This window comes from Oryctolagus cuniculus, chromosome 8, assembly GCF_051225735.1.
Source record: "Oryctolagus cuniculus isolate XC-2025 breed Fujian yellow rabbit chromosome 8, ASM5122573v1, whole genome shotgun sequence".
NCBI classification, from domain to species: domain Eukaryota; kingdom Metazoa; phylum Chordata; class Mammalia; order Lagomorpha; family Leporidae; genus Oryctolagus; species Oryctolagus cuniculus.
The window spans coordinates 113,105,339-113,132,447 of NC_142874.1; the positions used below are offsets into that span (position 1 = coordinate 113,105,339).

At 45.5% G+C, this 27,109-nt stretch overlaps 1 protein-coding gene, 1 long non-coding RNA gene and 1 pseudogene across 3 annotated transcripts in view; 1 reads left to right on the top strand and 2 right to left on the bottom strand.

Moving 5' to 3' along the window:
* Positions 1 to 18,014, bottom strand: part of LOC103350768 (uncharacterized) — a 51,526-nt gene extending 33,512 nt beyond the window's left edge. The window contains exons 1-4 of one of the 2 annotated variants that reach the window (XM_008267682.5): positions 17,862 to 18,014; positions 10,830 to 10,900; positions 4,582 to 4,678; positions 2,163 to 2,264 (exon numbers count right to left, since the gene is read on the bottom strand). In XM_008267682.5, the coding sequence (XP_008265904.1) occupies positions 2,163 to 2,264; positions 4,582 to 4,678; positions 10,830 to 10,900; positions 17,862 to 17,939 (348 nt within the window). In that variant the 5' untranslated portion in view covers positions 17,940 to 18,014. Of the gene's footprint in view, positions 1 to 2,129; positions 2,265 to 4,581; positions 4,679 to 10,829; positions 10,901 to 17,861 lie in introns of those variants that run through there. The other variant, XR_016212475.1, reaches the window with a different exon arrangement.
* On the bottom strand, positions 7,384 to 8,469 carry LOC149125117 (large ribosomal subunit protein eL29-like; annotated as a pseudogene).
* Positions 18,015 to 23,538: 5,524 nt separating the features above from the next.
* On the top strand, positions 23,539 to 24,697 carry LOC149125118 (uncharacterized). The gene is made up of 2 exons (XR_016212476.1): positions 23,539 to 23,812; positions 24,466 to 24,697. It is a non-coding gene; the product is annotated as an uncharacterized LOC149125118 (long non-coding RNA).
* Positions 24,698 to 27,109: the final 2,412 nt, after the last annotated feature.

A 27,109-nucleotide genomic window follows, 5' to 3' on the forward strand; every position in this document is an offset into this window, starting at 1 on the left:
ACTACACAGTTAGGTTCTTCTTATTTTTTATTTTCCCCTGTTTTGCTTCTGAATTTTAGATATCACTCTAAAATTTGAAAATAATTCTAATGGCAATATCATGAAATGCACTCTTTGAAAAATTTTCAGTGCACAGTTCAGTAGCATTAGTGTATTTACACTGTCATGCAAGAGTCAGCACTACCCATGTCAAGAATGTTTTCCATCGTCCCAAACGGAAACTGTGTCCTTTAAACATTGACTACAATCCTCCAGCCCCTGCCCACTGGCCTCTCACCTTCTATTTTCTGTCCTTGAATTCGACCACATTATGGCCCTCACAGACGTGGAACCATCAGTATTTGTGCTTTTGTGACTGCTGAATTTCACTCAGTAGGGAATACTTCTTGAATTTTGGATTTAATAATATTGTGTAGTTATGCAAGACATTTGCATGGTTCCAAAGTCAAATTTTCCCAACAAGTTTCATCCATGGAGGCCTGGTTTCTATTCCCGTCACCTCAACCTTTCCTTCTCCCCCTAACCCCACAGAGGTAACCATTTACATATTTTTAGTTGATCCTTCCCTGTCCCCCTGGTTTTATTTTTTAACATTTATTTAATAAATATAAATTTCCAAAGTACAACTTTTGAATTATAGTGGCTCCCCCCCCATAACCTCCCTCCCACCCGCAACCATCCCATCTCCCACTCCCTCTCCCATCCCAGTCACATCAAGATTCATTCTCAATTCTCTTTATATACAGAAGATCAGTTTAGTATATATTAAGTAAAGATTTCAACAGTTTGCATGCACGCAGAAACACAAAAGTATAAAGTACTGTTTGAGTACTAGTTATACCATTAATTCACATAGTACAACACATTAAGGACAGGGATCCTACATGGGGAGTAAGTGCACAGTGACTCCTGTTGATTTAACAATTGACACTCTGATTTATGACGTCAGTAATCACCTGAGGCTCTTGTCATGAGCTGTCAAAGCTATGGAAGCCTCTTGAGTTCTCCAACTCCGATCTTATTTAGACAAGGCCATAATCAAAGTGGAAGTTCTCTCCTCCCTTCAGAGAAAGGTACCTCCTTCTTTGATGGCCCATTCTTTCCATTGGGATTTCACTCACAGAGATCTTTCATTTAGGTTTTTTTTTTTTTTTTTTTTTTTTTTTTTTTTTTTTTTTTTTTTTTTTTTTTTGCCACAGGCTTTCCATGCCTGAAATACTCTCATGGGCTTTTTAGCCAGATCAGAATGCCTTAAGGGCTGATTCTGAGGCCAGAGTGCTGTCCAAATGCCTTAAGGGCTGATTCTGAGGCCAAAGTACTGGTTAGGACATCTGCCACTCTATGAGTTTGCTGTGTATCCTGCTTCCCATGTTAGATTGTTCTCTCCTTTTAAATTATATCAATTAATATTAGCAGATACTAGTCTTGTTTATGTGGTCCCTTTGACTCTTAATTCTATCTTTATGATCAATTATGAACTGAAACTGGTCACTTTGACTAGTGAGATGGCATTGGTACATGCCATCTTAATGGGATTGAATTGGCATCCCCTGGCACGTTTCTAGCTCTACCATTAGGGATAAGTTTGAGTGAGCATGTGCCAAACTGTACATCTCCTCCCTCTCTTATTCCCACTCTTATATTTAACAGGGATCACTTTTCAGTTAAATTTAAATACCTAAGAATAATTGTGTGTAAATTAAAGAGTTCAACTAATGGTATTAAGTAGAACAAAAAAATACTAAAAGGAATAAAGTAGTAAGTTGTTCCTCGACAGTCAGGATAAGGGCTGATCAAGTCATTATTTCTCATAGTGTCCATTTCACTTCAACAGGTTTCCTTTTAGGTGCTCAGTTAGTTGTCACTGATCAGGGAGAACATATGATATTTGTCCCTTTGTGTCCCCCTGTTTTTAAAGCTATAAACAAATATACATATTTGTACTTATTCCCTTTTTCTTAAATGGTGGCTTACAAGAATGGCAAATAGTAGCATACCACGCATACTTTATTAACTTATCAACATACTGTGGATATCATTCCTTAGCATTATCTATAGGTAGTTCTCATTTATCTGAATTCACAGCTCTTCATTCATAATTCCTAACTGAGTTGTCAGCCGTAATACCATTAACAGTTCAGAGGACAATTTGAGGTACATACCATATACTTTCCTAAAACTTGTTGAAAATCTGCAGTAACTGCATTTGAAGGAGAAAACTGTTCTTGTGACATCAAAGGATTTCTTGTTAAAGTGTCACTAACCTGGGGAAATTAATGGAAATATTTAGCCTATATGGATTATTTCAACTGGAGAACGACAGAGCAAATATTCATTTGAAGCCAAGTCTGGCAGAAACCTGAAGATAAAAAGAAATCATAACATGTTGGGTTTTTGGTGGCTGGTCATTCTTGCTGTTTTAGATGCAGTATTGATGCAAAGTACAGTCGCCCCAGTTTTATCTACTGCTGCTGTACCAGTTAGAGCCTCATCCAAGTGCAAGGGCCACCCTGGTTCTTTACTACATCTGAGCATGCGAGGGGAAGGGTGGATGTTTATGTCTGGAAGGCAAGGAAAGATAAGAATCCATGACATTTTCTAAACAGCACTTTCATTTCCCCCTCTGGCCCCTACTTTCAAAATCCAATAACAAAATGATGCTAACTAAATGCCAAACTCAGGTTGCAGGGCATTTTGAAACCTGTTTATATTTCATGTTCTAGTTCTCAGAAACAGTGGTGACATGAAGTGGCCAAAAATTTGGTGTCACCTGGTTTTGGGGAGGTAGTAAATTCGAGATGTTTTGCCATAATGGGCAGAGAGAAAAAAACATGAGGGTGTTTTTAGTTAAATGGTTAACAGTGTTTAGCCTCTGGACTGGAGCAATTTTCTAGGAATAACTGTACAATAAATTACAATATTTGGGTTTTATAATCTCTGTATGTGCGTTCAGTTTGAGCTTTGTTAAAGCTGACTGTTTATTTTCATGTTATTTGAAAGAGAGAGAGGGAGAGATCTTCCGTCTGCTGGGTCACTTCCCTGCAACAGCCAGGACCGGGCCAGGCTGAAGCCAGCAGCCTGAAACGTAATCCAGGTCTCTCAAGTGAGTGGCAGGGGCCCAAGCGTCTGAGCCATCACCTGCTGCCATGACTAGAGAATAGCTATTAGTGATTATAGTATTGCTGACTGACTTTTCTATTAATATATTTTTATTAAAAATACTTCAATTACATATCTGTGAATAAAATTGAAGATCCGTATCATTTACTTTCTTTGAGAGGCAGGGAGGGAGGCTGTGCTCCATCTGCTGGTTCATTCCCTAAATGCTTGTAACTGTGGGGGACCGTCTAAAGCCTGGAGCCAGGGAACTCAGTTGAGGGTAGCAGGAGTCCAGTACTGGAGCCATTGCCGCTGCCTCTCAGGGTCTGCATTAGCAGGAAGCTGGAGTCAGGAAACAGAGGGGGGAGCTGAACTCAGGTCTTCCCATGTGAGACACAAGTGTCTTAACTGCCAGGCCAAATGGTCACTTCTTGTTTACTTTTTAAAGAAGCAAACATACTATCTGGATTACAAAATTACCAGAACAATTAGTAATTAGTCTACTTCTAAGACTCTCTTCAGGAAGTCTCCTTGTAGGCAGAGATCAAACTTGCGGTGATTTGAGCAACATGAGGTATGTACTGAAGTTAATTTCCTTTTAAGAATGTATACATTCATGTAGCTACTCATGTAGCTACCTTGGTACATACACATACACACCAGGAACACTCTCTTTACCATGACTTATATTTGCTGGCAATTCTTTGGTCAAAGTTTACCCAGGGATAGTATGACTTGATTTTTTTTTAAATATATTTTTTATTTAACTCTAATGGAAATGTCTTTAGAGTAGTGGCTGCAAATTATTTAAAAATATATTTATTTGAAAAAGCATCAGAGAGAAAGGTAGAGACAGAGAGAAAAATTTTCCATCTGCTGATTCACTGCCCAGATGGATGAGATAGTCAGGGCTGGGTCAGGCCAAAGCCAGAACTAGGAACTCCATCCAGGTCTCCCATGTGGGTGGAAGGAGTCTAAGAACTTGGGCCATCTTCTACTGCTTTCCCAGGTGCATTAGCAGGAAGCTGGATAGGAAGTGGTGCAGCTGGGATTTGAACCGGTGCTTCTATCTGGGATGGTGGTGTTGCAGGTGGTAGCTCAACCCACTGCTCCACAATGCTAGGCTTGCAAAAGTTTTAATCACTTACCTCCCCATGTATGTAATTATTTGTAAAGTAAATATATGTGTTATTGAAAGATTATATTAAATGTTAGTATAGCTTCATTTTTTTTCTTACTTTTAAAAACAAAATACAGAGTCTTTTCAGACCTAGCTTTAGAAATGGAGGCAATATGGAAGCAGGAGACAGGTAAGGGAAGAGGGTCAGATATCTCCAAAGGGCATTAATGGCTTTGCTTTATAAACAGGGCATGAGTGACCTGCTTTTGGTTAGTGACACTATTACTAATAAATTAAAAAGCAGAGAGCTCATAATTTCAGTAACTGAAAAATTCTTTACAACAGTGTAAACAATTACTTACTTTTTTAAGAAATGCAGATGGTGCCACAGTATCCAGCGCATTATCTGTAGCACATAAGTAAGTGATTCCATCAATAAAGAGAGTATGGTAGATATAGCTTTGAAAAGAATACAGTTATTTACATGATAACATTGAAAAAATTAAATACCCACATAGAGAATTTAATTTCAGTTTTCAAGCTGTCATTAGTCATATTAAAAAACTATATAGATAACTGTTTGTAATCAGAATACTTGGAAGAACTTTAATACATTTGAAAAATTAAGTCTATAAAATTTGTGTATTTAAAACTACATCAATCGGCCTGCACCACAGCTCACTAGGCTAATACTCTGCCTTGTGGCGCCAGCACACCTGGTTCTAGTCCCGGTCAGGGCGCCGGATTCTGTCCCGGTTGCCCCTCTTCCAGGCCAGCTCTCTGCTGTGGCCTGGGAGTGCAGTGGAGGATTGCCCAAGTGCTTGGGCCCTGCACCCCATGGGAGACCAGGAGAAGTACCTGGCTCCTGCCATCGGATCAGCATGGTATGCCGGCCGCAGCGCGCCAGCTGGGGTGGCCACTAGAGGGTGAACCAATGGCGAAAGGAAGACCTTTCTCTCTGTCTCTCTCTCTCACTGTCCACTCTGCCTGTCCAAAAAAAAAAAAAACCAAAAAACAAAAAACAAACAAAAAAAAAACTACATCAATAAAAATAAACAATATGTATACACATATACAATTTTTGAGGACTTTGACAAGTCAGTCACATTCCAAGATTGAGCTAAGAGTATGAGCAAATATAACATGCTGCATTCACTGATTTTTCTTACCTTTATATATATATATTTGAAGAGTTACAGACAGTGAGTGAGAGAGAGAGAATTCTTCCTTCCGCTGGTTCACTCCCCAGATGGCTGCTACGGCTGGCGCTGTGCCGATCTGAAGCCAGGAGCCAGGTGCTTCTCCTGGTCTCCTATGTGGGTGCAGGGCCCATGCACTTGGACCATCCTCCACTGCCTTCCCGGGCCACAGCAGAGAGCTGGACTGGAAGAGGAGCAACCGGGACTAGAACCCGGCACCCATATGGGATGCCGGCGCTGCAGGCGGAGGATTAACCAAGTGAGCCAGGTGCCGGCCCCTTACCCTTATATTTTTGCATAGATACACAAGGGGTCTTCAAAGAGACCGTAGAAAATGCCTATGAAAAAACTATGTCTGAATTTCAAAATGTTTTGCACCAAAATAAACTTTTAATCTTTTTCATGAACTCTTAAAAGTACCATCATATTTAATTTTGACACTTCTTGGTTTTCTATTATGATAAACTAGAACTAAAAAAGTTGTAACCTGCCAATACCAAATATTCTGGAGAACAGGATGACTTGGGGAGAGGGGGATTAAGCTCGAGTGCACGTTATCCTGACCACTCTAACTTCTAGATCTCTTCTGTCCTCTTAGAGTCTCATATTAGGAGGCTGGGAGACCATTGGAAAGTGTCTCTCATTTGATGCCCAACAATCCAGAGAATGTCAGAACAGGGCAATAAACATAGTTACTTTGTGCCTAGACTTTGGCCTTTTTGAACACACTGTCTCTGAATGGTTGCCAGGCAAAGATTTGGTCAAATGCTCAACTGGATCTACACTAGAATCTCAGGAACAAGGACCAAAACATAAGCCCAGAGGCAGAACATTTAACATAAATCTTTCATAGCATATGAATATATTACACTACAAATATTTTTAATGATATTGATTAATACACATAATATCCACCTGGCAAATATTTCTATTTCTAAATTTGGAGGAGTCTTCACTGAAAAAAAGCTTGCTAATTCTACCATCCATCTGAAAGTTACACGTATGCTTTGGAGTAACTTGAATCCGGATGTGAAAAGGAGAGATTTTAAATTTATGTTTATTAGAGTAACATTCAGAAACCATCCTTAATGTTGAAAAAAGTGTGAATACCTGGTGTCCAGGTATATGGTTAACTGACAAAAGCAAGGCAGAGAAAGCCATGAGATACTATCAGTTAGTCATCATTCTCATATGCTACCAAAAAGGAAGTATGAATGTATAGATCTACTCTAGTATGTATTCTTCTATAATGGGTTTCTCTCTCTCTCTCTCTCTCTTTTTTTTTTTTTTTTTTTTTGCCAGGCAGAGTTAGAAAGTGAGTGAGAGAGAGAGAGACAGAGAGAAAGGTCTTCCTTCCATTGGTTCACTCCCCTAATGGCCGCTACGGCCAGCGCGCTGCGCTGATCCGAAGCCAGAAGCCAGTTGCTTCCTACTGGTCTCCCATGCAGGTGCAGGGCCCAAGCACTTGGGCCATCCTCCACTGCCTTCCCAGGCCACAGCAGAGAGCTGGACTGGAGGAGCAATTGGGACAGAATCCGGCGCCCTGACCGGGACTAGAACCTGGGGTGCCAGCGCTGCAGGCGGAGGATTAGCCAAGTGAGCCACGGCGCCAGCCCAGGTTTTTCTTTTTTAAGTATTTGAAACTCAATGTAAATATATTTATTTATTTTAAAATGCATTTATAAGTGGTGTGAGGGAGAGAAATAGGAGGATAGCTATCTTCCATCTGGTGGTTCACTTCCCAAATGTCCAAAACACCCAGGGCTGGACCAGGCCAAAGCTAGGCACCTGAAACTCACATCTGGGTCTACCATGTGGGTGGTGGGGAGCCCAGTACTTGCACTATCACCTGCTGCCTCCCAGGTGCGCATTAACAGGAAGGTGAAATTGGAAGTGGAGTTGGGACTCAAACCTATGCACTCTGAGATGTGTCCCATGTGGCATTTTTTGTGTGTGTGTGTGAGACCCTGTCTCTTTTTATTTGTACAAACAGCACCCAGCACTGGAGGACTGTAGCTCCATGCAGACAGCAGCCCAGGGGTTACACCAGTCCTCCTGTCCTTGTATTGGAAGGCAAATGCTGTTGCTATGGAGCCTTCATGGGAGGCTGGGTACCATTGGGAGGAGCCTGAGCCGGAACTGTGGCTGCAGGTGCATGTGCAGGTGCAGCTTAGGCCTGAGCCTTGGCCTGGGGCTTGATTTGGGCCTGAGCCTTGGGCTTGGTTTGGGGCTGGGCCTTGGCCTTGGTTTGACCCTGGTCCTGGGCCTTTATTTGAGCCTTGGCCTTGCCCTTGATTTGAGGGTTGGTCTTGGCCTTTGCCTTGTTTTTTGGCTGGGACAGCCTAAGACCCTTGGCAATGTGGGCATGAGCACACTTTCAAAGCTTGGGATAGGTGATGTAGGTGAGTTGATTAAATTTGTTGCTGACACTCTTAGGGATTGTGGGCTTAACTTCCTTAGGCTTGACAAGGGCCTTGATGGCTTCAGCAGGTGCACCCAGAGCCCTGGTGTTACTACTGGCCTGTATCTTCTTCAGGTTCTTGTTGTGCTTCTTGGCAAAACACATGTTCCTCAGGAAATTGGGATGCAGCCCTTTAAGAGATTCATATTTTTGGCCGGCGCCACGGCTCACTAGGCTAATCCTCCGCCTAGCGGCGCCGGCACACTGGGTTCTAGTCCCAGTCGGGGCGCCGGATTCTGTCCCGGTTGCCCCTCTTCCAGGCCAGCCCTCTGCTGTGGCCAGGGAGTGCAGTGGAGGATGGCCCAGGTGCTTGGGCCCTGCACCCCATGGGAGACCAGGAAAAGCACCTGGCTCCTGGCTCCTGCCATCGGATCAGTGCGGTGTGCCGGCCGCAGCGGCCATTGGAGGGTGAACCAACGGCAAAGGAAGACCTTTCTCTCTGTCTCTGTCTCTCACTGTCCACTCTGCCTGTCAAAAAAAAAAAAAAAAAAAAAAGAGATTCATATTTTTGTGATTGTGGGTTTCTTAATGCAATTTCTGTGTCATTTTCAGGACTGGTTGTGTGTGATATGGTTCTTGGGTTTGGCCATGTCTGCATTGTAACCTGCAGTTGCTGAAGTGCCTGGGACCAGAAAAAGAAAATATCTCCAAGTGGCATCTTAACTACTGTGCCAAATGTCCATCCCTAGAATGTGTTTCTTAAGGAAAAAATGGTAAATCAAAGCCTTTTTCAAAATAGTTATCTTGTAAGGGAAGAAATAGAGCATTGTAGAGAGAAAAGGAATCTAAATTAGACTTCTCAAGGTTCTTATTTTGTAGATTTGACTTTGGAACCATATAAATGTTTTTGCATGATTGCAAGATATTATTAAGTCAAGCTTTTTTTAAAATTTTTTTTTAATTTTTATTTTTGACAGAGTGGACAGTGAGAGAGAGAGAGACAGAGAGAAAGGTCTTCCTTTGACGTTGGTTCACCTTCCAATGGCCGCTGCGGCTGGCGCATCGCGCTGATCCGATGGCAGGAGCCAGGTACTTCTCCTGGTCTCCCATGGGGTGCAGGGCCCAAGGACCTGGGCCATCCTCCACTGCACTCGCTGGCCACAGCAGAGAGCTGGTCTGGAAGAGGGGCAACCAGGACAGAATCTGGCGCCGCAAGGCAGAGGATTAGCCTATTGAGCCATGGCACCGGCCTAAGTCAAGCTTTTAAAAAGAACTGGTGCTGTGGCTTAGCAGGTAAAGCTGCCTCTAGTGGCACTGGCATCCCATGTGGGCTCTGGTTCGAGTCCTGGCTGCTCCACTTCTGATCCAGATCTCTGCTAATGTGCCTGGGAAGGTAGTGGAGGATAGCCCAAGTCTTTGGGACCCTGCACCCATGTGGCAGACCCAGATGAAGCTTGTGGCACCTAGCTTTGGATCTGCCCAGCTCTGGCCATTGTGGCCATTTGGGGAGTGAACTGTTGGCCATTTGGGGAGTAAACCGGTGGATGGAAGATCTCTGTTTCTGCCTCTCCCTATCTCTCTTTCTATAACTCTGTCTTTCAAATAATTGTTAAAACCATCAAAAACAAAATGAGGAAAATGACTTTGTAATGAGTAACCAAGGCAGGAGATGATGGTGGCTTGGTTGCTATTGAAAGGGAAAGGTAATGAGATTTGCTGATGGAATGAACTTGGATGTAACAGACACAAAACAAAGGTTTTTAGGCCTGAGGACCTGGACAGGTGATGTGTGGGAGACTGTGGGAGGTGGGTGACTTTGGAGATAAGTTTGAGGTACTTATTAGACATCCGAGCAGAGATGTGGACTGGGTAGTTATGAGTCAGCATTTCAGGCAAGAGATCTTCAGAGACTTGCATTGGAACGTACAGTTAGGGTGAGCGAATAGCAAATGAAGCAAGTGTCTATTTGTGAAATTGTTTCAGTGAAAACAAAACTAGACAGTCACTATTTTGTAATTCCACCTCCAAAAGAGATGGAATAGTATGTGCCAGCTGATGAAAAATGCCCCATAACTTTCCCGGAGGGAATGGGTCTCTGGATCCAATATGCAAACTGCATTTCGAGTATGAGTCAACAAACCTAGAAGTGTGGGAAACCTTACAGATTCTTCATAATAAATTCTAAGGGAAGGGATAGAAGGAGAAAATATAGATGGAAAGAGACTTAGCATGATTGGGCCGTCATTTGAGGATGTGTATTTGGGTGCTGAGACAATGAAGAAATGGGGAAGTGTGACTACTATAGAAGCTGGCGTGGTGCTTATCATGGGGAGGGTGACGGAGGCAGTGAGTGGCACAGAGCACGTGGTGGGGAAGTTTTGAGGTGGCCGGAAGGCGGCAGTTTTTGGCCTAGATGGTGGTTGCTGCTGGGGGATGTTCCTGATAATACTTGACAAAGCTAGACATCCATTTGATGAATGTGTGTGTGTGTTTTTTTTTTTTTTTTTTTTTTTTTTTGTAACTGCGGTTACTTGTAGATTAAAACAGATTCCTTAAAACAATGAAGAACCTAAAAATAGCAGATGCTCTCTCTTCCTCCATCTGTTCCTTTATGAGCAGAAGTTTTAGAGTGGTTTGGTCCAGAGCACGTAATGTTCCAAGGAAACTACTAGTTCAGCCATCTTTTCAAGCAGGAGTTTCCCTTTTCCCTTGTATTAATGAAATGTTTTGTGTATATCAAAAAAGCATGGAGAATAAAAGAACATTTTCAGAGCCAGTACCCAGTTAAAAGGTTACGGTTAATGTTCCCGACATGTTCTTCCTTTGTTTCGCTCTGTTTAGTGTTAATCATAGTGCTATTCATGATTTTCTACTTTTTCATATGGAAGTTCTCCTTTCTGAGGGCTCAGTCAAGAATAGGTACAACTAGGACTTCCCCCTCCCGCCCTCGTTGGAATCACTATCCATAGCTGTCCAGACAGACACAGACTCGCGCCAGGACACACCTTACCTTCCCATCTGCATGATGGTCCTCGGCTCAGCTCTAAGCAGCACTAGCCTGAGCACTTTCGCGGTGGCTTCCTAAAAATAAACGGTCAGCGTTTACTTCGTAGGAGGTTGTTGTGTCTTCCCGTTCCCCTCCCGAGTTTACCAACGTTCTGATTAATTCATCAGGGAGAAACTCTACTCGGAGACAAAAATGGGTGGAGACTCATAATACATGGTAAGAGGCAAGTGATCATGAAATACTCTGATGACTCTGAAGAAAATATTAAAGCCACATAAACATACAGAGACTACATACATAAACAGTATAAAAATGTAAGCTGTGCTGGACAATCTCATTTTTACAGTTGCACCTTTAAATGGTTTCAAGGCTGGAAGCACTGTCCAATCTAACATCTTTTCAGTGACTATTAGCACTGAAACTAGAAATAAAAGGTTAAGGAATTAAAGATACTCAGCTCTTATTCTCCCAATACCCTGAGCAATCTTCTTTAAGAGAAAATTTTGTATATGCTATTGTTCACTGATCTCTTTTAAAAACAAATAACTCATAAGCTCTCTCACATCTGTGTCCTTTTTTATTTTTATATTTATTTGAAAGTCAGAGTTACAGAGAAGCAGAGACAGAGGCAGAGAGAGAGAGAGAGAGAGAGAGAGAGAGAGAGATCTTCCATCTGTTGGTCCACTCCCCAAATAGCTGCAATAGTCAGGTCTGGGCCAGGCCAAAGCCAGAAGCCAGGAGCTTCTTCTGAGTCTCCCATGTGGGTGCAGAGGCCTAAGCACTTGGGTGATCTTCCGCTGCTTTCTCAGGTGCATTAGCAGACAGCTGGATCAGAAGTGGAGCAGCTGGGACTTGAACCAGCGTCCATATGGGATGCTGAAACCGCAGGTGGTGGTTTTATCTACTGTGTCACAGTACTGGCCCCACATTTGTTTCTTATCTGGCTCATTCTTTGGGGAAAATTTGGAAGACACCACAGTTACCTGAAGTATGGTCAACTGTATGGAATCCCGTTAATTTACTCTAGAAGCATGAAAGGAATCTGAAAGTTATCTAAGAAGCCCTGAATAGCCACACTTCTAATTCAGTTTTCCTCCCTCACAAAATGATACTTTAAAAACTTTTCATTATTGATTTTTCTTTTTTTAATTAAAAAATTTTTAACTTTTATTTAATAAATATAAATTTCCAAAGCACAGTTTATGGATTACAATGCCCCCCCCATAACTTCCCTCCCACTCGCACCCCTCCCATCTCCCGCTCCCTCTCCCATTCCATTCACATCAAGATTCATTTTCAATTCTCTTTATGTACAGAAGATTGATTTAGCATATATTAAGTAAAGATTTCAACAGTTTGCACCCACACAGAACATAAAGTGTAAAATACTGTTTGAGTACTAGTTATAGCATTAATTCACATTGAACAACACATTAAGGACAGAGATCCTACATGAGGAGTAAGTACACAGTGACTCCTGTTGTTGACTTAACAAATTGACATTCTTGTTTATAGCGTCAGTAATCACCCTAGGCTGTTGTCATGAGTTGCCAAGGCTATGGAAGCCTTTTGAGTTCGCCAACTTGGATCTTATTTAGGCAAGGTCGTAGTCAAAGTGGAAGTTCTCTCCTCCCTTCAGAGAAAGGTACCTCCTTCTTTGATGGCCCGTTCTTTCCACTGGGGTCTCACTTGCAGAGATCTTTCATTTAGGTCCTCTTTTTTTTTTTTTTTTCCAGAGTGTCTTGGCTTTCCATGCCTGAAATACTGTCATGGGCTCTTCAGCCAGATCTGGCTGCCTTAAGGGCTGATTCTGAGGCCAGAGTGTTGTTTAGGACATCTGCCATTCTATGAGTCTGCTGTGATCCCGCTTCCCATGTTGGATCGTTCTCTCCCTTTTAATTATATCAGTTAGTATTAGCAGACACAAGTCTTGTTTATGTGATCTCTTTGACTCTTAGACCTATCAGTGTGATCAATTGTGAACTGAAATTGATCACTTGGACTAGTGAGATGGCATTGGTACATGCCACCTTGATGGGATTGTATTGGAATCCCTGGCACATTTCTAACTTTACCATTTGGGGCAAGTCCGATTGAGCATGTCCCAAATTGTACCTCTCCTCCCTCTCTTATTCCCACTCTTATATTTAACAGAATTTAGCTGAAAAGTGATCTCTTTTTAATTTAAATTTTAAAAATTTATTTTCATTTTTTACTTGAAGCAGACAGAGAGAGAGAGACAAAGAGATAGAAAGATAGATTTCATCTGCCAGTACATTCCCCAGACAGTTGCAATAGTCAGGGCTGGGCCAGGCGGAAGCGAGGAGCTCAGCTCAGTCTGGGTCTTCCATGGAGGGCAGGACCCGAGTACCTAACTCATCAGCTGCTGCCTCCCAGACCAGTGGATTTTAATGTTACAGAGGTGAACAGTTCACTGACATGGTTTCAGGTTCACATTGCAGCTAGCTTTTAAGAAAGTACCACGTACAGAGTACAAAATGACCCTCGATACCAAAACTTTTATGGAAGGGCAACGCCTACTATGAGTGGTAGAAAGGAAAGCCTGAAACTCGGTTTTGCATGAAAAAGCAAGGTGGTGTGAACATTTTCCAGGCAAGGATTTCCTAGGAAACTTGAGCTACTAAAGGGATCTACAAACTTTCAATTGCTCTAGAGGCTCCTGGAACACCTTGTGGTAGCTTGCCCCAAGCATCTCTTAGGGCATGTAAATGATGATGTCATGGCAAAATGTGAAACAAAGCCAATGGCAACAAGAGGAACAGAATGAGGGACAGTCACTCTGGAATTCATGTGCTGCATAGCCAAAGCAGGGACGTGTCTGGTCTGTTTCCTTGCGGGGAGGACCAAGAGACTGGGCGTGCTCCCTAGGATCTGACCAGCTCCAGACCCTGTCATAGTAGCAGATGGAACCTCATGATTAAGCTTTGGTATCTTCAAGTGAATATTCAAATTTTGAGGCGCTAATCCTTGGCATGGAGGGAAGGTGTGGCTCGCTCTTTCCTTCCGATCTGAATTGCCCCTTTAAGCTTCTTTTACCCATCTTCTCCCTGGCCAGCCTTTTGCACAATAGTCATTTCAAGCTCTTCACACCTTTCCCCCTTTCCCCCAACTGTATACTGCTCCACCCTCCTCTGCTTCTTACCTCTCTTTTCTTTTAAAGATCTTTTTATTTATTTGAAATCCAGAGTTACAGAGAGGAGAAGCAGAGAGGGGGCGGGGGGAGAGGGAGAGGACGGGAGAGAGAGAGAAAGACAGAGGTCTTCCATCTGATGGTTCACTCCCCAATTGGCCGCAATGGCTGGAGCTGAGCTGATCTGAAGCCAGGAGCTTCTTCTGGGTCCCCCACGCGGGTGCAGGGCCCAAGGATTTGGGCCATTTTCCATTGCTTTCCCAGGCCATAGCAGAGAGCTGGAGCAGAAATGGAAAAGCCGGGACTCAAACCGGCGCCCACATGGGATGCCAGCACTGCAGGTGGCGGCTTTACCCGCTACACCATAGCACCAGCCCCACCTCTCTTTCCATTAAGAAGGGCCACTTAAGCTTATGAAAGTCTTCAGCTCTCTCTCTCCTCCCTTAATTAACCAGCTAAACAAATGCTTAGTGACAACTACCAGGTCCTAGGCACTGCACTGGGAAGACAGATGAAGAAGACCCTGCTCTGAAGTTCAGTGCTAGAGATATGGAAGCACAAGGAGACTCCACATCAGCTCAGTAAGTAGTTGGTCTGAGATGTAAGGTAGCCAGGGCATAGAGAAGCCTTCTAGAAGAAACTGAGGGAGGTCAGAGTACAGAAGTTATACTGCCCCAAAGCAGGGAAAAGTGGTTTCCTGGCAGAAGGAACAGCAGGGAGTCCTTGGTGAGATTGGAGAGTGGCGTGGACTTCAGCATAGCCAGAGGACAGGGGGTGTGGGGAAGGTAAGGAGATAATCATGGAAAAGCCCTTGCAGGGGTGGAGGGTGCGATGGCGGGGGGCCGGGGGAGGGAAGCCTTGGATGCCTGGTGAAGGAGTATGGGCTGTATTCTGAATGTGCGCAGGCGTCACCACCTGATCTTCATCAGCCGAGTGATCCGATCGGAGTTGCTCTTGAGCAGCGGTGTGGAGGTGGGTTTTGAGGACAGGTCAAACACCAAGAGATTAGTGGGGAGATATTTTCAGTAGCTCTTGATAAGAAGTAATCAGTGAGAGCCTGGATGGACATATGGTTTAGAAACAGGTAGACAGATCCAAGGTGCTCTGAGGAGACAGAACTGAGTGACGAATGGACAGATGCTCAGATAAAGAAGCAGGCAAAGTCGAGGGTGGCTCCTGGCTCCTGGCTTGAAGGGCTCTGTAGAATGACTCGGCAAGACGAGAAATGCACAGAGGGAAAGAGAAGTAATTTACGCTATGTCTGACCTACTAGGCAGCCTAGCTCTGGGGACAGGGAACTTGGGAAGCGGATTTGGCAGTGATCGGGGGAAGGCGCCCGGGGGCGTGAGTATCGTGCCAAGGTAACAGAGGATGGTGAGTAGACCCCAGGGAACACAGCGTGTGAAGGGCTAAGGAAGGAGAGGGCCCCCTGTTACCTGGACAGCCACACTGCCTCCTGTCCCAGAGAGAGAGGGCGTTCTTCAGGCAGGCTCACGCCCTGCTGCCTCACTTTGTCTCAGCCCTTGGTGCACCCTCAGGTCTTGATCCACTAATAGCCCTTGCTCTCCTGCATCTCCAACTTCTTCCCGTTAGCCTAACATAACATGGGAACGTTTTTCCTATAGTGAAAAGATGGACCGTGTTTCTCTGGTTTCACCCCATCTCAGCCCCTTACTACATTTTGAAAGAACTGTCTCATCCCACTCGCCAGACTTCCTCATCTCCCACTGCCTTGGCCGAAAGCAATCTGGCTTCTGCCTCTGTCACTTCTCCCAGACTGCTCACGTTCCCACCCCCATCTTTTTCCCACTGCCGAGTCCGGTGAACACCCTTCAGTTCTTGCCCGACTTACTCGGGGACCTGAGACCTTCTTGGAACTTCTTCTCTCTGCTTTTAGGATACCACTGCTCCCATGTGGTGACCCACCTCTCTCTCTGCCTTTTGGTCCTCCTGCTTTTCACCCTGTTTGTTTCCTAGGTGCTCTTACCCATTTCTGCTATTCTCTCTCTCTCTCTCTAAAGATTTATTTATGTATTTGAAAGGCAGAGTTACAGAGAGGCAGAGGCAGAGAGACAGAGGTCTTCCATCTGCTGGTTCACTCTCCATATGGCCGCAACAGCCGGAGCTGCGCCAATCCGAAGCCAGGAGCCAGGAGCTTCCTCTGGGTCTCCCATGTGGGTGTAGGGGCCCAAGGACTTGGCCCATCCTCTACTGCTATCCTAGGCCATAGCATAGAGCTGGATCAGAAGAGGAGCAGCCAGGACCGGAACCGGCGCCCATAGAGGATGCCGGCGCTTCAGGCCAGGTGTTAACCCGCTGCACCACAGCACCAGCCCCTTTTTGCTATTCTCAATCATCAGTTCTGACTCCAGCACAGGCAAGGAGGGAGGTAGTACTCTATGTGCAGTGGAAAACTGCAGCTTTCCCGAAACACTGCTTAGACCTGAGCCCAGCCAAAAATGAAACAACATGGCTGCTGGCTGCTTCCTGGCAATGACCGTTAGCTCAGCATAATGTCATTATAATAAAATTACCCTGACACTCCAACTCCCATCATGCACCTGATGCCATGAGTATCTGAGATTTCTAAAACAGGACTAGGAAATGGGCAGCACTCCAACCTCATCCCAGAGCTGCCCCCTATAAATATCCAATTAAACCCTGCCTCAGACACTACCTTTATGCCTCTAGATCTTATGAAGAGATGATCTCCTGAACCTTGCTAAGTGAAGTGAGACCAACATATTTCTTACCTATCGCATGTTCTTCTGATTTTAAAACCTTTTGGAAATAAGGTAGGAAATAAACACACAAATCGATTGGCCATTTCCAACATGCAATGAAATTCAGAAAGTCCCAAACCACTCTTCTCACCGGCACCCCGAGTCCCTGCCCCAGTGCTGCTTCTATATCCTATGTGTTGCTTCACGCTGCCTAAGGAGAATCTTGAGACTCATCCTACCCGTGACCTCGCCCAGTATTCTACATTTTCAGCCAGAGACCAACTCCTAAGGGCTCCTCTTACCAAGTCTCTTCAGGTTCTGACCCATTCCTTTGCTTCTGCACCATCACTGCCTTAGGCCTGGCCCTTAGAGATTTTACTACACACTCTAACGGCCATCCCATCTCTGTCTTCATTCGAATCCACCTTCCATTTTGTAACTGGGCCTAATTTTCCAGACGTTCCTTCAGATCGAGCCTCTGCATACTTATGAATCTGTAACGGTCCCTAGCTTCTCTGTTAAACAACTGTATACAGGATGCTTCAACTATTCCCTGCCCACTTTTTTGGCCTCCTCTGTGCTCTGGCCTCACTGAGGCAATCCCCAAACACACCATCCTGTTGCCTTTGTAAGAAGTTCTATTTCTCCTTTCCCGGGCCAGGCGAGGAGTACTTCTTATACAATTTATAGCCAGGCTCCTTACCAGTCTTCCGCCACTGAAATACTCTTTACACCCTAGGACAACTGTAGGACAGAAAAGACAACATCAGGCTCGTCTTCACTGCCGCATCCCTCACATTCTATACTCTAGCATTTTGCAACTAAGACATGTTTAACAGGTGTATACTGTTAAACATGGCCACTTCTGCTACAGGCCACTTCTGCGCGGAGGCGGAAAATCTTCAAACGTTGGACGTGCTTATAATTCACACCCAAACAGGACACGTGCGGCACCAATCCTAACCTCTGGGTGGCGCTCGTGCGGCTTCAGCCGGGGACTTAAGGCCCGTCGCGGGGGCGGGGCCTGTCGCGGGGCGGGGCCTCGCGTCCCCACCTCAGGTTCTGGGCCACCCCACAGCACCGCGTCTCGGGGGCTGGGCCCGGAGGGCGCCGGGCTCGAGGGGCGGAGCCTGCGGGGGCGGAGGCGCGGCCTGGAGGTACCTGATAGGAGCCGCCAGTCAGGGCCAGCTCCGCTAGCACCGTTCGGCCATTAGCAATGCAGCTGTAGGTGATCGTCATAGCGGATGGCCAGTGGAGGGGAGAAGCGTACCGGACCTAACCGCCCGCCCAGGCCTCGGGGCGGGGCTCCGGGGAGGCGGTGTGTGCGCAGGCGCGGGAAGCGGTTGATTGGCAGGGGAGAGGCGGGGCCGTCTCTGGCTGATTGACGCAGGGGGCGGGGTCTCTGTAGAAACCTGGAAGGGTAGGCGTCGCCTTTTACTCCGGGCCTTCACTGTAACTGAAACTTTCCGAGGCAGTTCTGTTGTGAGTAGTAGTATTCATGAGTATGTCTTTCTTTCTCCCAGTGGGATGACCTTAAAGGACAGCTCACTGAGGGCCCGGGGTGCCTAGCAGCAGGTGCAGGCAGGTGGTCAGTTCCGTTTACTTTGACCAGCCAGCGGCATGACTGGGCTGGGCTATCTCCTGGGAGAAACGCCTTGTTGTCCCTCCTAAAGGGGCTTTTGAATCAGTGTGTCTTTTTTTTTTTTTTTTTTTTTTTTTTTTTTTTTTAAGATTTATTTATTTGAGAGGCAGAGGCAGAGAGAGGTTTTCCATTTGCTGGGTCACTCCCCAAGTGGCCACAATGGCCAGAGCTGGGCCCATCCAAAGCCAGGAGCCAGGAACTTCTTCAGGTCTCCCACGTGGGTGCAGGGGCCCAAGGACTTGGGCCATCTTCCACTGCTTTCCCAGGCCACAGCAGAGAGCTGGATAGGAAGTGGAGCAGCCAGGACTTGAACCGGTGCCCATATGGGATGCTGCACTGCAGGTTTTAGCTTTACTCGCCAGCCCCAGCCCCAATCAGTGTGCCTTAACCTGTTCTGAGCTAGTGTTTGTTACAGGCACGGTGACAGAAGACAAAGCACTCGTCACTTTACTTCTATGTAGGAAAATAAAGAATGGAATTTGGAGGTGAGGCTTGGCGTATCCTTGCTTAGAGTAAAAGCGAGCCAAACCAACGTGGCCACATTGCGGTGCCTGGGTGAAGGGCGCGCGGGCTGCAGCAATGACCGCAAGCGTCCACTAGGTGGAGAGGTGTGTGTGAGACGTCCCTGTCTGGGGCACGCGATAGTAAATGAGTCTGGGCAGCAGGTGTGTTGGGTTCACTTGGCACATCCACATCTTCAGGCTACAGCAGTGCAAGAGCTTCTACCAGGAGTCTGGCTTTCTTCTAAGCCCTTTTTCTTTTCCCTGCTCAACTATTGGCACTGCAGTCACTGCCAAGCCTTTAAAACATTCACAAATTTATTTTCATTCTTATTTAGAGAGAGAGATGTAGAGCTCACTATTCCATCTGTTGATTCACTCTTCAAATGCTCTTAACAGGCAAGGCCTGGCCAGGAGCTGGGAACTCCTGGGTGGCCGGGGCCCAAGTACTTGAGCCATCAACTGTTCCTGGGGACCTGTGTGTTTGTTTGCTTTTTATTCAAAGAATTTATTTATTTGAGAGGTAGAGTTACAGAGAGAGAGAGAGAGAGAGAGAGAGAGAGAGAGAGAGAGAGAGAAAGAGAGGTGTTTCATCTGCTGGCTCACTCCCCAAATGGCCACAATGGCTGGAGCTGGGCTGATCTGAAGCCAGGAGCCAGGAGCTTCCTCCAGGTCTCCCATGCGGGTGCAGTGCTTTCCCAGTTGCATTAACAGAAAGCTGGATCGGAAGTGGAGCAGCTGGGACTAGAACGGGCGGCCATATGGGATGCTGGCGCCACAGGCGGAGGTTTAACTTACTGTGCCACAGCACTGGCCCTGACACAAGTGTTTTCAACAGCGAAGCCCAACTCCTGCCCCCAGCATGCTGCTTCTTATTAAATGTTGAAGTTCTCCTCTAAATGCTTGCTTTTAGACTTATTGGAATTCTTCAAAATGAAAATATTCTTATAGATTTTTCCTTATAGTGTGTGACCACTGTCTAAATTCAAACAATGCAATGACAAATGCCTGTTTTTACCATTCCATAAACATAACTATTGTAATAACCTAATTTATATTTGTCCTTTCTTTTTTATGGATTTAATTACATTTTTTTAAAAAATGTTTATTTTATTTTGTTTGAAAGGCAGAATTCCAGAGAGGGGGAGAGATAGAGAGGTCTTCCATCTGCCTGCTTACTCCCTAGATGGCTACAATGGCCAGGACTGGGCCAGGCCAGAGCCAGGAGCCAGGAGATTCATCTGGGTCTCCCATGTCAGTGCAGGGGCCCAAGCAATTGGATCATGTTCTGCTGCTTTCCCAGGTGCATTAGCAGGGAGCTGGATCAGAGGTGGAGCAGCCAGGACTTGAACTGGTGCCCATATGGGAGCCAGTGTTGCAGGCAGCAGCTTTACCCACTTTACCACAGCCCCAGCCCAGGATTTAATGACATTTGACATTAATGGATATATCCATATTTTTCTTGTCTGCTTTAAATTTTTTTTTAAATTGTTAATGTACTGTTTTCTTTGTCATATTTAATTCAAGTAATTTCCTCTGAAGTTTATTTGTCATTTGAGTTCCCTTTTTCTTTCAGGTGTTTACTCTTTTGCAGACAATTTTGCTTCTGACCGTCAAACATGTCAGTGTTTTTCCTTATGTTGTTGGACCTTAGTGTCACACTGGGCAAGGCTTCGTTCCCTATCCCTGCATAAAAATTCTTCCCTTGCCGTGGGCATTTGGCCTGTGCTTAAAACACTCTTGTGATGATTTGCATCTCATTTCAGAGTGCTGGCTTAAGTCATGGCTACACTGCTTCCGATCCAGCTTCCTGCTAGTGTGAACCCTGGGAGGCAGCAGGAGATGGCTCAGATATCGGACCCCGCCTTCATGTGGGCGCCCTGGACTGAGTTTCAAGCTCCTGGCCAGCTCCGGCTCGTGTGGGCATTTGCAAGTGAACCAGTGGATAGGAAACCTCTCTGCCTGTCTCTCCCTGTCAAATCAATAAAATAAATAAGTAAAAATTAAAAAATGCATGCCTTATTTTTCTTCTGTAACTTTTATTTGCTTATTTTAACACCTGAGTCTTTAATCCACTTAGACATTTGTTTTTGGGTCTCTTGTGAGGTAGAAATTTGTGTCCTTTTTTTTTTTTTTTTCCAAAGGTTTATTCATTTATTTGAAAGTCAGAGTTACACAGAGAAAGGAGAGGCAGAGAGAAAGAGAGAGAGAGAGAGAGAGGTCTTCCATCTGCTGGTTCACTCCCCAACTGGCTGCAACGGCCAGAGCTGCGCTGATTTGAAGCCAGGAGCCAGGAGCTTCTTCCGGGTCCCCTACATGGGTGCAGGGGCCCAAGGACTTGGGCCGTCTTCCACTGCCTTCCCAGGCCATAGCAGAGAGCTGGATCAGAAGAGGAGCATCCGGGTCTCAAACCGGCTCTCATATGGGATGCTGGCGCTTAGGCTAGGGTGTTACCCCGCTGCACCACAGCGCCGGCCCCGGGATTTGTGTCTTCCAAATGGACAGCCAGGTATCTCATACTACTTTTTTTTTTTTTTTTTTGACAGGCAGAGTGGACAGTGAGAGAGAGAGAGAGACAGAGAGAAAGGTCTTCCTTTGCCATTGGTTCACCCTCCAATGGCCGCCGAAGGCAGGAGCCAGGTACTTATCCTGGTCTCCCATGGGGTGCAGGGCCCAAGCACTTGGGCCATCCTCCACTGCACTCCCGGGCCACAGCAGAGATCAGGCCTGGAAGAGGGGCAACCAGGACAGAATCCAGCGCCCCGACTGGGACTAGAACCTGGTGTGCTGGCGCCGCAAGGCGGAGGATTAGCCTAGTGAGCTGTGGCACCAGCTTCATACTACTTATTAAATAGTTCTTTTACAGTAATTTAAAATGCCACTGTTACCATAGTCTAATTTCCCTCATTGTTAATTGGACATTAGAGTTGACTTATATGCCCATTTCTAGGCTAACATCATAATAATGCGATACATGTAGCTCAAATTGCTTTAAATGTAATGAATTGGAGAGAATGAGTATATTTACAATACTGAGAGCCATCCCACCTCAGAACATGAGTTGTTTTCCTCTTTATTCTTTATACGGTCTTCCTCGAAAGCTCTATAAATGTTTTCAAGAAGGCTCGACAAACATTTCTTAGGCTTATTCCGGGGGATGTTCAGCTGTTCTTGCCCGTGCAGTTTGCTCTCCGTTATGTTTCAGACTGGCTAGTTGTAGCGTGGAGGAAACTGATTGGCACATTGGATTGTGGGAATAGCCCTGCTCTGGTTGAGTGTCCTTCCCTCAGGCTTCCCGGAGAGCAGCCCATGGAGCTTTGCTGTGTGTGAACATGACCTAGGGTACTGGTATTGTGAGTTTTTTTTTTTTTTTTTGAAAATTTAATTAATTTATTTGAAAGGCAGAAACAGAGAAAAGAGGAAGAGAAAAAATGAATGAGCTGTTACCCATTGGTTCATTCCTCCAAATGCCTGCAACAGCTGGGACTGGGTTGGGTGGAAACCAGGGATTTGGAACTCAGTCTAGGTCTCCCGTGTGAGTGCAGGGACCCAACTGTCTGAGCCATCACCTGCTGCTCTCGGAATCGGGAGCAGAGCCAGAACTCAGATCCAGGCACTCTGGTGTGGGATGGGAGTGTCCTAACCAGGAGCTGGACCGCCAGGTCAGATGCTCCGGGATAGTGTTGCTAGGCTTCTCCGCCAGTCTCTGCAATTGTGGTGGGGAAATGTGAGCAGCAGTGATGTGGGAAGTAGACGGGGACTCGGGCTAGCATAGTGGGCTGACTCCAGGGACTTCGGAGTCAGGCAGATCTGGACTTGGGTCCTGACTTGGCCACTTTCTAGTTGTGTAGTTTTCGCATCTCTTGTTCTTCACTGTTTCCCTTAGGCTCATTCCTGAACATAATTCATAAAACGAGCTAAAGTATATAAAACATCTTGTGGTCAGCTCCCCACAGGCGTGCCAGAGTGGATGACTGTTATGATCGTTATGGTTTCATATTGTCACGTAACCAAATCTACCCAATAAGGTGCACATTTACAAAAGCATGGCCTGGCCTGTGTATTCATTGAATTTAATTGTGTCATTGTATAAGGAGCATGTTAAAAAAATGTTCTAAGATTTCTCCTTTGAGAACTGTGTTCTCTGTCAGTCTCCCCTCTCTAGCTTACAACTTTCCTGAGCACAGAGATCAAGTCTTTCCAATCTTCTGGTTCCCAGCACATCACACGATGGTGGACACAGCTTCGGGCACTGCATCTCATAGTATGAAATGGAATAATTTAATCACCTTTCCTACTACTCTACATAAATTCTCGTATTTTCATATTTGCTAGGAAGTGTAGCCACATTAAAAAAAAAAACCTTTTGTTTAATGAATGCATTTTTCATAGGTACAACTTTAGGAATATAGTAGTTCTTTCCCCCATACTCACTCTCCCACCCCCAACTCCTATCCCACTGCTTAGTCTCTCTCCCTATCCTTCTCCATTGTGGTTCATTTTTAGTTTAATTGTGGCAAACATTGCCAAAGCCACCCAGATGCAGGAGTGGTAGCATAGTTTTAAACCCGATTGTGCGCCAGGGCCAGCAGAGGGCGCACACAGCACAGCTTTGAAGGGGAAAGGCGGCTGTGGCTGGGCTGGGGAAGCCGGCAGCAGGCTCTCAGGGCTGTCACAGAGGAAGGAAGTGCCATCTGGGCCGAAAGCCGCTGGGCCGCTTCATTCTCTGCTGCCTTGCTCATTTCTGTAACCCATCCGGGCTTCTCTTTTTCTTTGTCCCTGGCTCTGCAGCTTTCCAAGCCCTTAGCTCTCCGTTGGTTGATTACACAGCAAGACCCACAAGTGCCGGCTCAGTTACTGAGCTCAGATGCCCGCGATAGATGCTGGTGAGGAGCCCAGAGAACCACCGAGGAACCCATCTCCACTGAATAAGGCCAGCTGGGGGGCCTGAAGGCGTGTGTGGGGCTGAGGTTGGTTCTTCTCTGCAGGAGGAACTAAAGAGGCAGCTGCATTATCAGGAGGGGTTTCTAGACAGGAGAGGGGGTGCCATTTCCTGCTCATTGTCTTGCAAGGCAGCTCTATAACAGGCACAGAACCGCACGTGACAGGTCCCCAAACACAGAAGCCAGTGTAGGCCAGAGTTTCCCAACATTTTCTCGGAATACTAGCATGTAGATCAGTATTATGTGAGAGTAAGACTTGCGATCAAGGGAGTGGTGTTCGGCACAGCAGTTAAGGCGGCGCCTGGGATGCCTGGATTCCATATCGGAGTGCCTGGCTTCTGGCCTCAGCTCCACTTCTGATTCTGGTTTCCTGCTATTATGAATCCAGGGAGGGGGCAGCAGGTGCTGGCTCAGGTGTTTGGGTCACTGGCACTCATCTGGGATACCCAGATCGAGTTCTAGGTTCCTGGCTTGGCTTTTCTGAGCCCTGGTGGCATCTGTGGAGTGAACCAGTGGATGAGAGATCTGCTTCTGTTTGTTTCTGTCTTTGTCTTTTTCAAAATAATGAATAAAAAATGTGGGGGTTGGTGTTGTGGCACAGTAGGTTAATCCTCTGCCTGAGGCGCCGGCAACCCATATGGGTGCCGGTTCACGTCCTGGCTGCTCCACTTCTGATCCAGATCTCTGCTGTGGCCTGGGAAAGCAGTAGAAGATGGCCCAAGTCCTTGGGCCCCTGCACCCATGTGGGAGACCCAGAAGAAGCTCCTGGCTCCTAGCTTCGGATCTGCTCAGCTCCGGCCATTGCGACTGACTGGGGAGTGAACCAGCAGATGGAAGACCTCTCTCTCTGTCTCTCCCTCTCACTGTAACTCTACCACTCAAATAAATAAATAAATAAATCTTTAAAAAAAACTGTGTGATCATATAAGTGTGTCGAAAGTTTAAAAAATTGAGGTTTCTCAAGTGTGAGAATTCTTAGATCCCTTAATAGGTGAATTAATGTGATCTGATAGAAGGGGATATAGGATGTAGGGTTTCCTACAGTTTTGTGTACTGCATCTTTTTAATAGATGGCAGCTTCTAGGTCAAATATTCTGTGAATGACGTTTCTGAAAGTGCTGAAAAAGGTTTGTTCAATGTTTAGGAAATTAGGTCCTTAATCCATGAACTACAATTCAGGAGCACTCTCAAAAAGGCAGTGTTTCTTAGCGCTTTCCGTAGCTTCCTACTGAGGGGGACGTGGGGGGAAGTGTGGGTGCTGAAGGCAGGCACCTGAGAATCTGCGGTGAGGCTGTTGAAATCTCCTGTCTCTCACTGTCTGCCTCCCTCCGTGGCGATGTTGAAGCCATTCTTACTACCTCTGTCCACTATTTGGGGGTCTCCTACATAGTGAGCAGCTGCTGTTACTTGGGAATAATGGCATCACTCAGGTGTACTGGGGGAGGGAAAGCCATTGTAAACCACAGTCCTACAAGTTGAGTCTAACATTCGCTGCCCGTTTCAGGTTTTCCACTGTCTTTTCCAACTCCAGCAGCCTCCTGACTGTAGCTCTATTCTCCATGTTAACCACCACCATCACCAACTGAGTCTTCTAACTCACCTGAGGTCATATTATGCCAGTTCCAAGTCAGAAACTTCTGGTTACATAATGTTTCCCATGTTTTAATTCCTCTTTTGTCCTTTAGTTTCCAGCTTAAGTCTTCAGGAGCCTCCAGTAATTCAACCTGTACCACCTACTTTTTTACATTGTCAGGTTCAGCCATAAATTGCATTCAGTCAAGTTTTTGTTAGCAAATTTGTTGGGTTTCAAAGTTTATAAGTTGATTGTTTAGAATGTAGAGCACATTTCTCCGCAGAAATATTGTAGCTGAGTCAAGATACATGTGCAATCAAAATAGTAGAAAACAATCTCTAGTAATTAAACAAGTCAGTAGCTCTTGTGATTAAACACAACAGGGAATCAATAGGACTGAACTGGCTTATTCTCATTTATCCTGGTGCTGGTGTTTAAGGAAGAGCAGGTTTGGTTAAAGGAGGAGGAAGAGGTGTTGGAAACTATTGTATACTCAGAATGGGCCTTAGGGGGCGGTTTCCAGAAGGCCTGGACTCTGTGATGTCTTCCTAAGTCATAGCTCCCAGCTCCCCATTTCCAAGATGCTGGTGTCTAGCTGCGAGTGTTTTTATATGTAACTCTGACTTAGATTATTTTGGGCTTTAAATTTTGTCTTCCATAAGAGCAATGAATAATAAAAAAAAAAGCCTGACAAATATTTTCTGTGTACTGCAGAACTCTAGTAACTAACCAACTAACCAAAGGTCTGCAGTAATCCGGGATTTTTTATTCAAGAAAAATGGGTGAATCTCAATATGAACAGAGAGCTGCGTAGAATTTTGACTTGCTCTAGTCCCATTTCCCACATGCCAGCTATGCAATGGTTTTAAAACATAGTAGCATCAGAGGGAGCAGAATGCATCTCTAACTCTTTGAAAACTTCATTCTCAAATAATTGTCCTTATCTGTTGCGTCTGGAGGTTCCCTGGCAGATCTCACAAGGTTCTGTTAGAGCTCAGGCAAGGCCACAGTCTTCTCCAGGGAGGCATTGTCAAAAACAATTAAAGGCAAGGTTTTAACTTTGTAGATGCCTGAGGTGATGGTTAACAGTCGGGGAAAACAACAGAATTAACAGAAAGCTTTAAAGAAACAGCCGGTGAATGAGGTGTCCCTAGAGGCTTTGAGAAGCTCTGGCACATTCCTGATAACCTGGGAGGCCGGGCACACACAAGAGCTGTGAGCGAGCTCAGGAAAGAACTGAGAAGGCCCTAAACTCTCACCTCTGGGTTATCCTGAGATTCTGTGCCCGCAGGAAGTGAGGGCTGCCCTGGCCTCACAGATGATCCGAGTTTGAGGCATGCGTGGACACCCACCCAGAGCCACTCATCACAGTCCGGGAGGTTTATGAGTTCTAGGCATTTAAGGAAATCTGTCCAGTCACCATCTAGCCAATAGGCTAACCAAGAAGACATGTGAACGTGACAAAGAATACAGACTTTCCAGGACTGCTTCACAAAGTCAGCAAACAAACCAACCCTGCTCGTGAGGGTAGGGATCTGATTGCAAGACGTGTTATGCTGTTTAAATGTCCAATTTTCAACCAAAAATATGAGGCATACATAGGAAATGTGAGCCATTCAAGGACAGAAAAAAATCAGTAGAAACTGTTTATACGAAACCCCAGGTATTGGCCTTATAAATGAAGGATTTAAAAAAAAAACTTTTCTTAGAAAAGCGTTTATTTGTTTGTTTGAAAAACAAAGTTAGAGGGA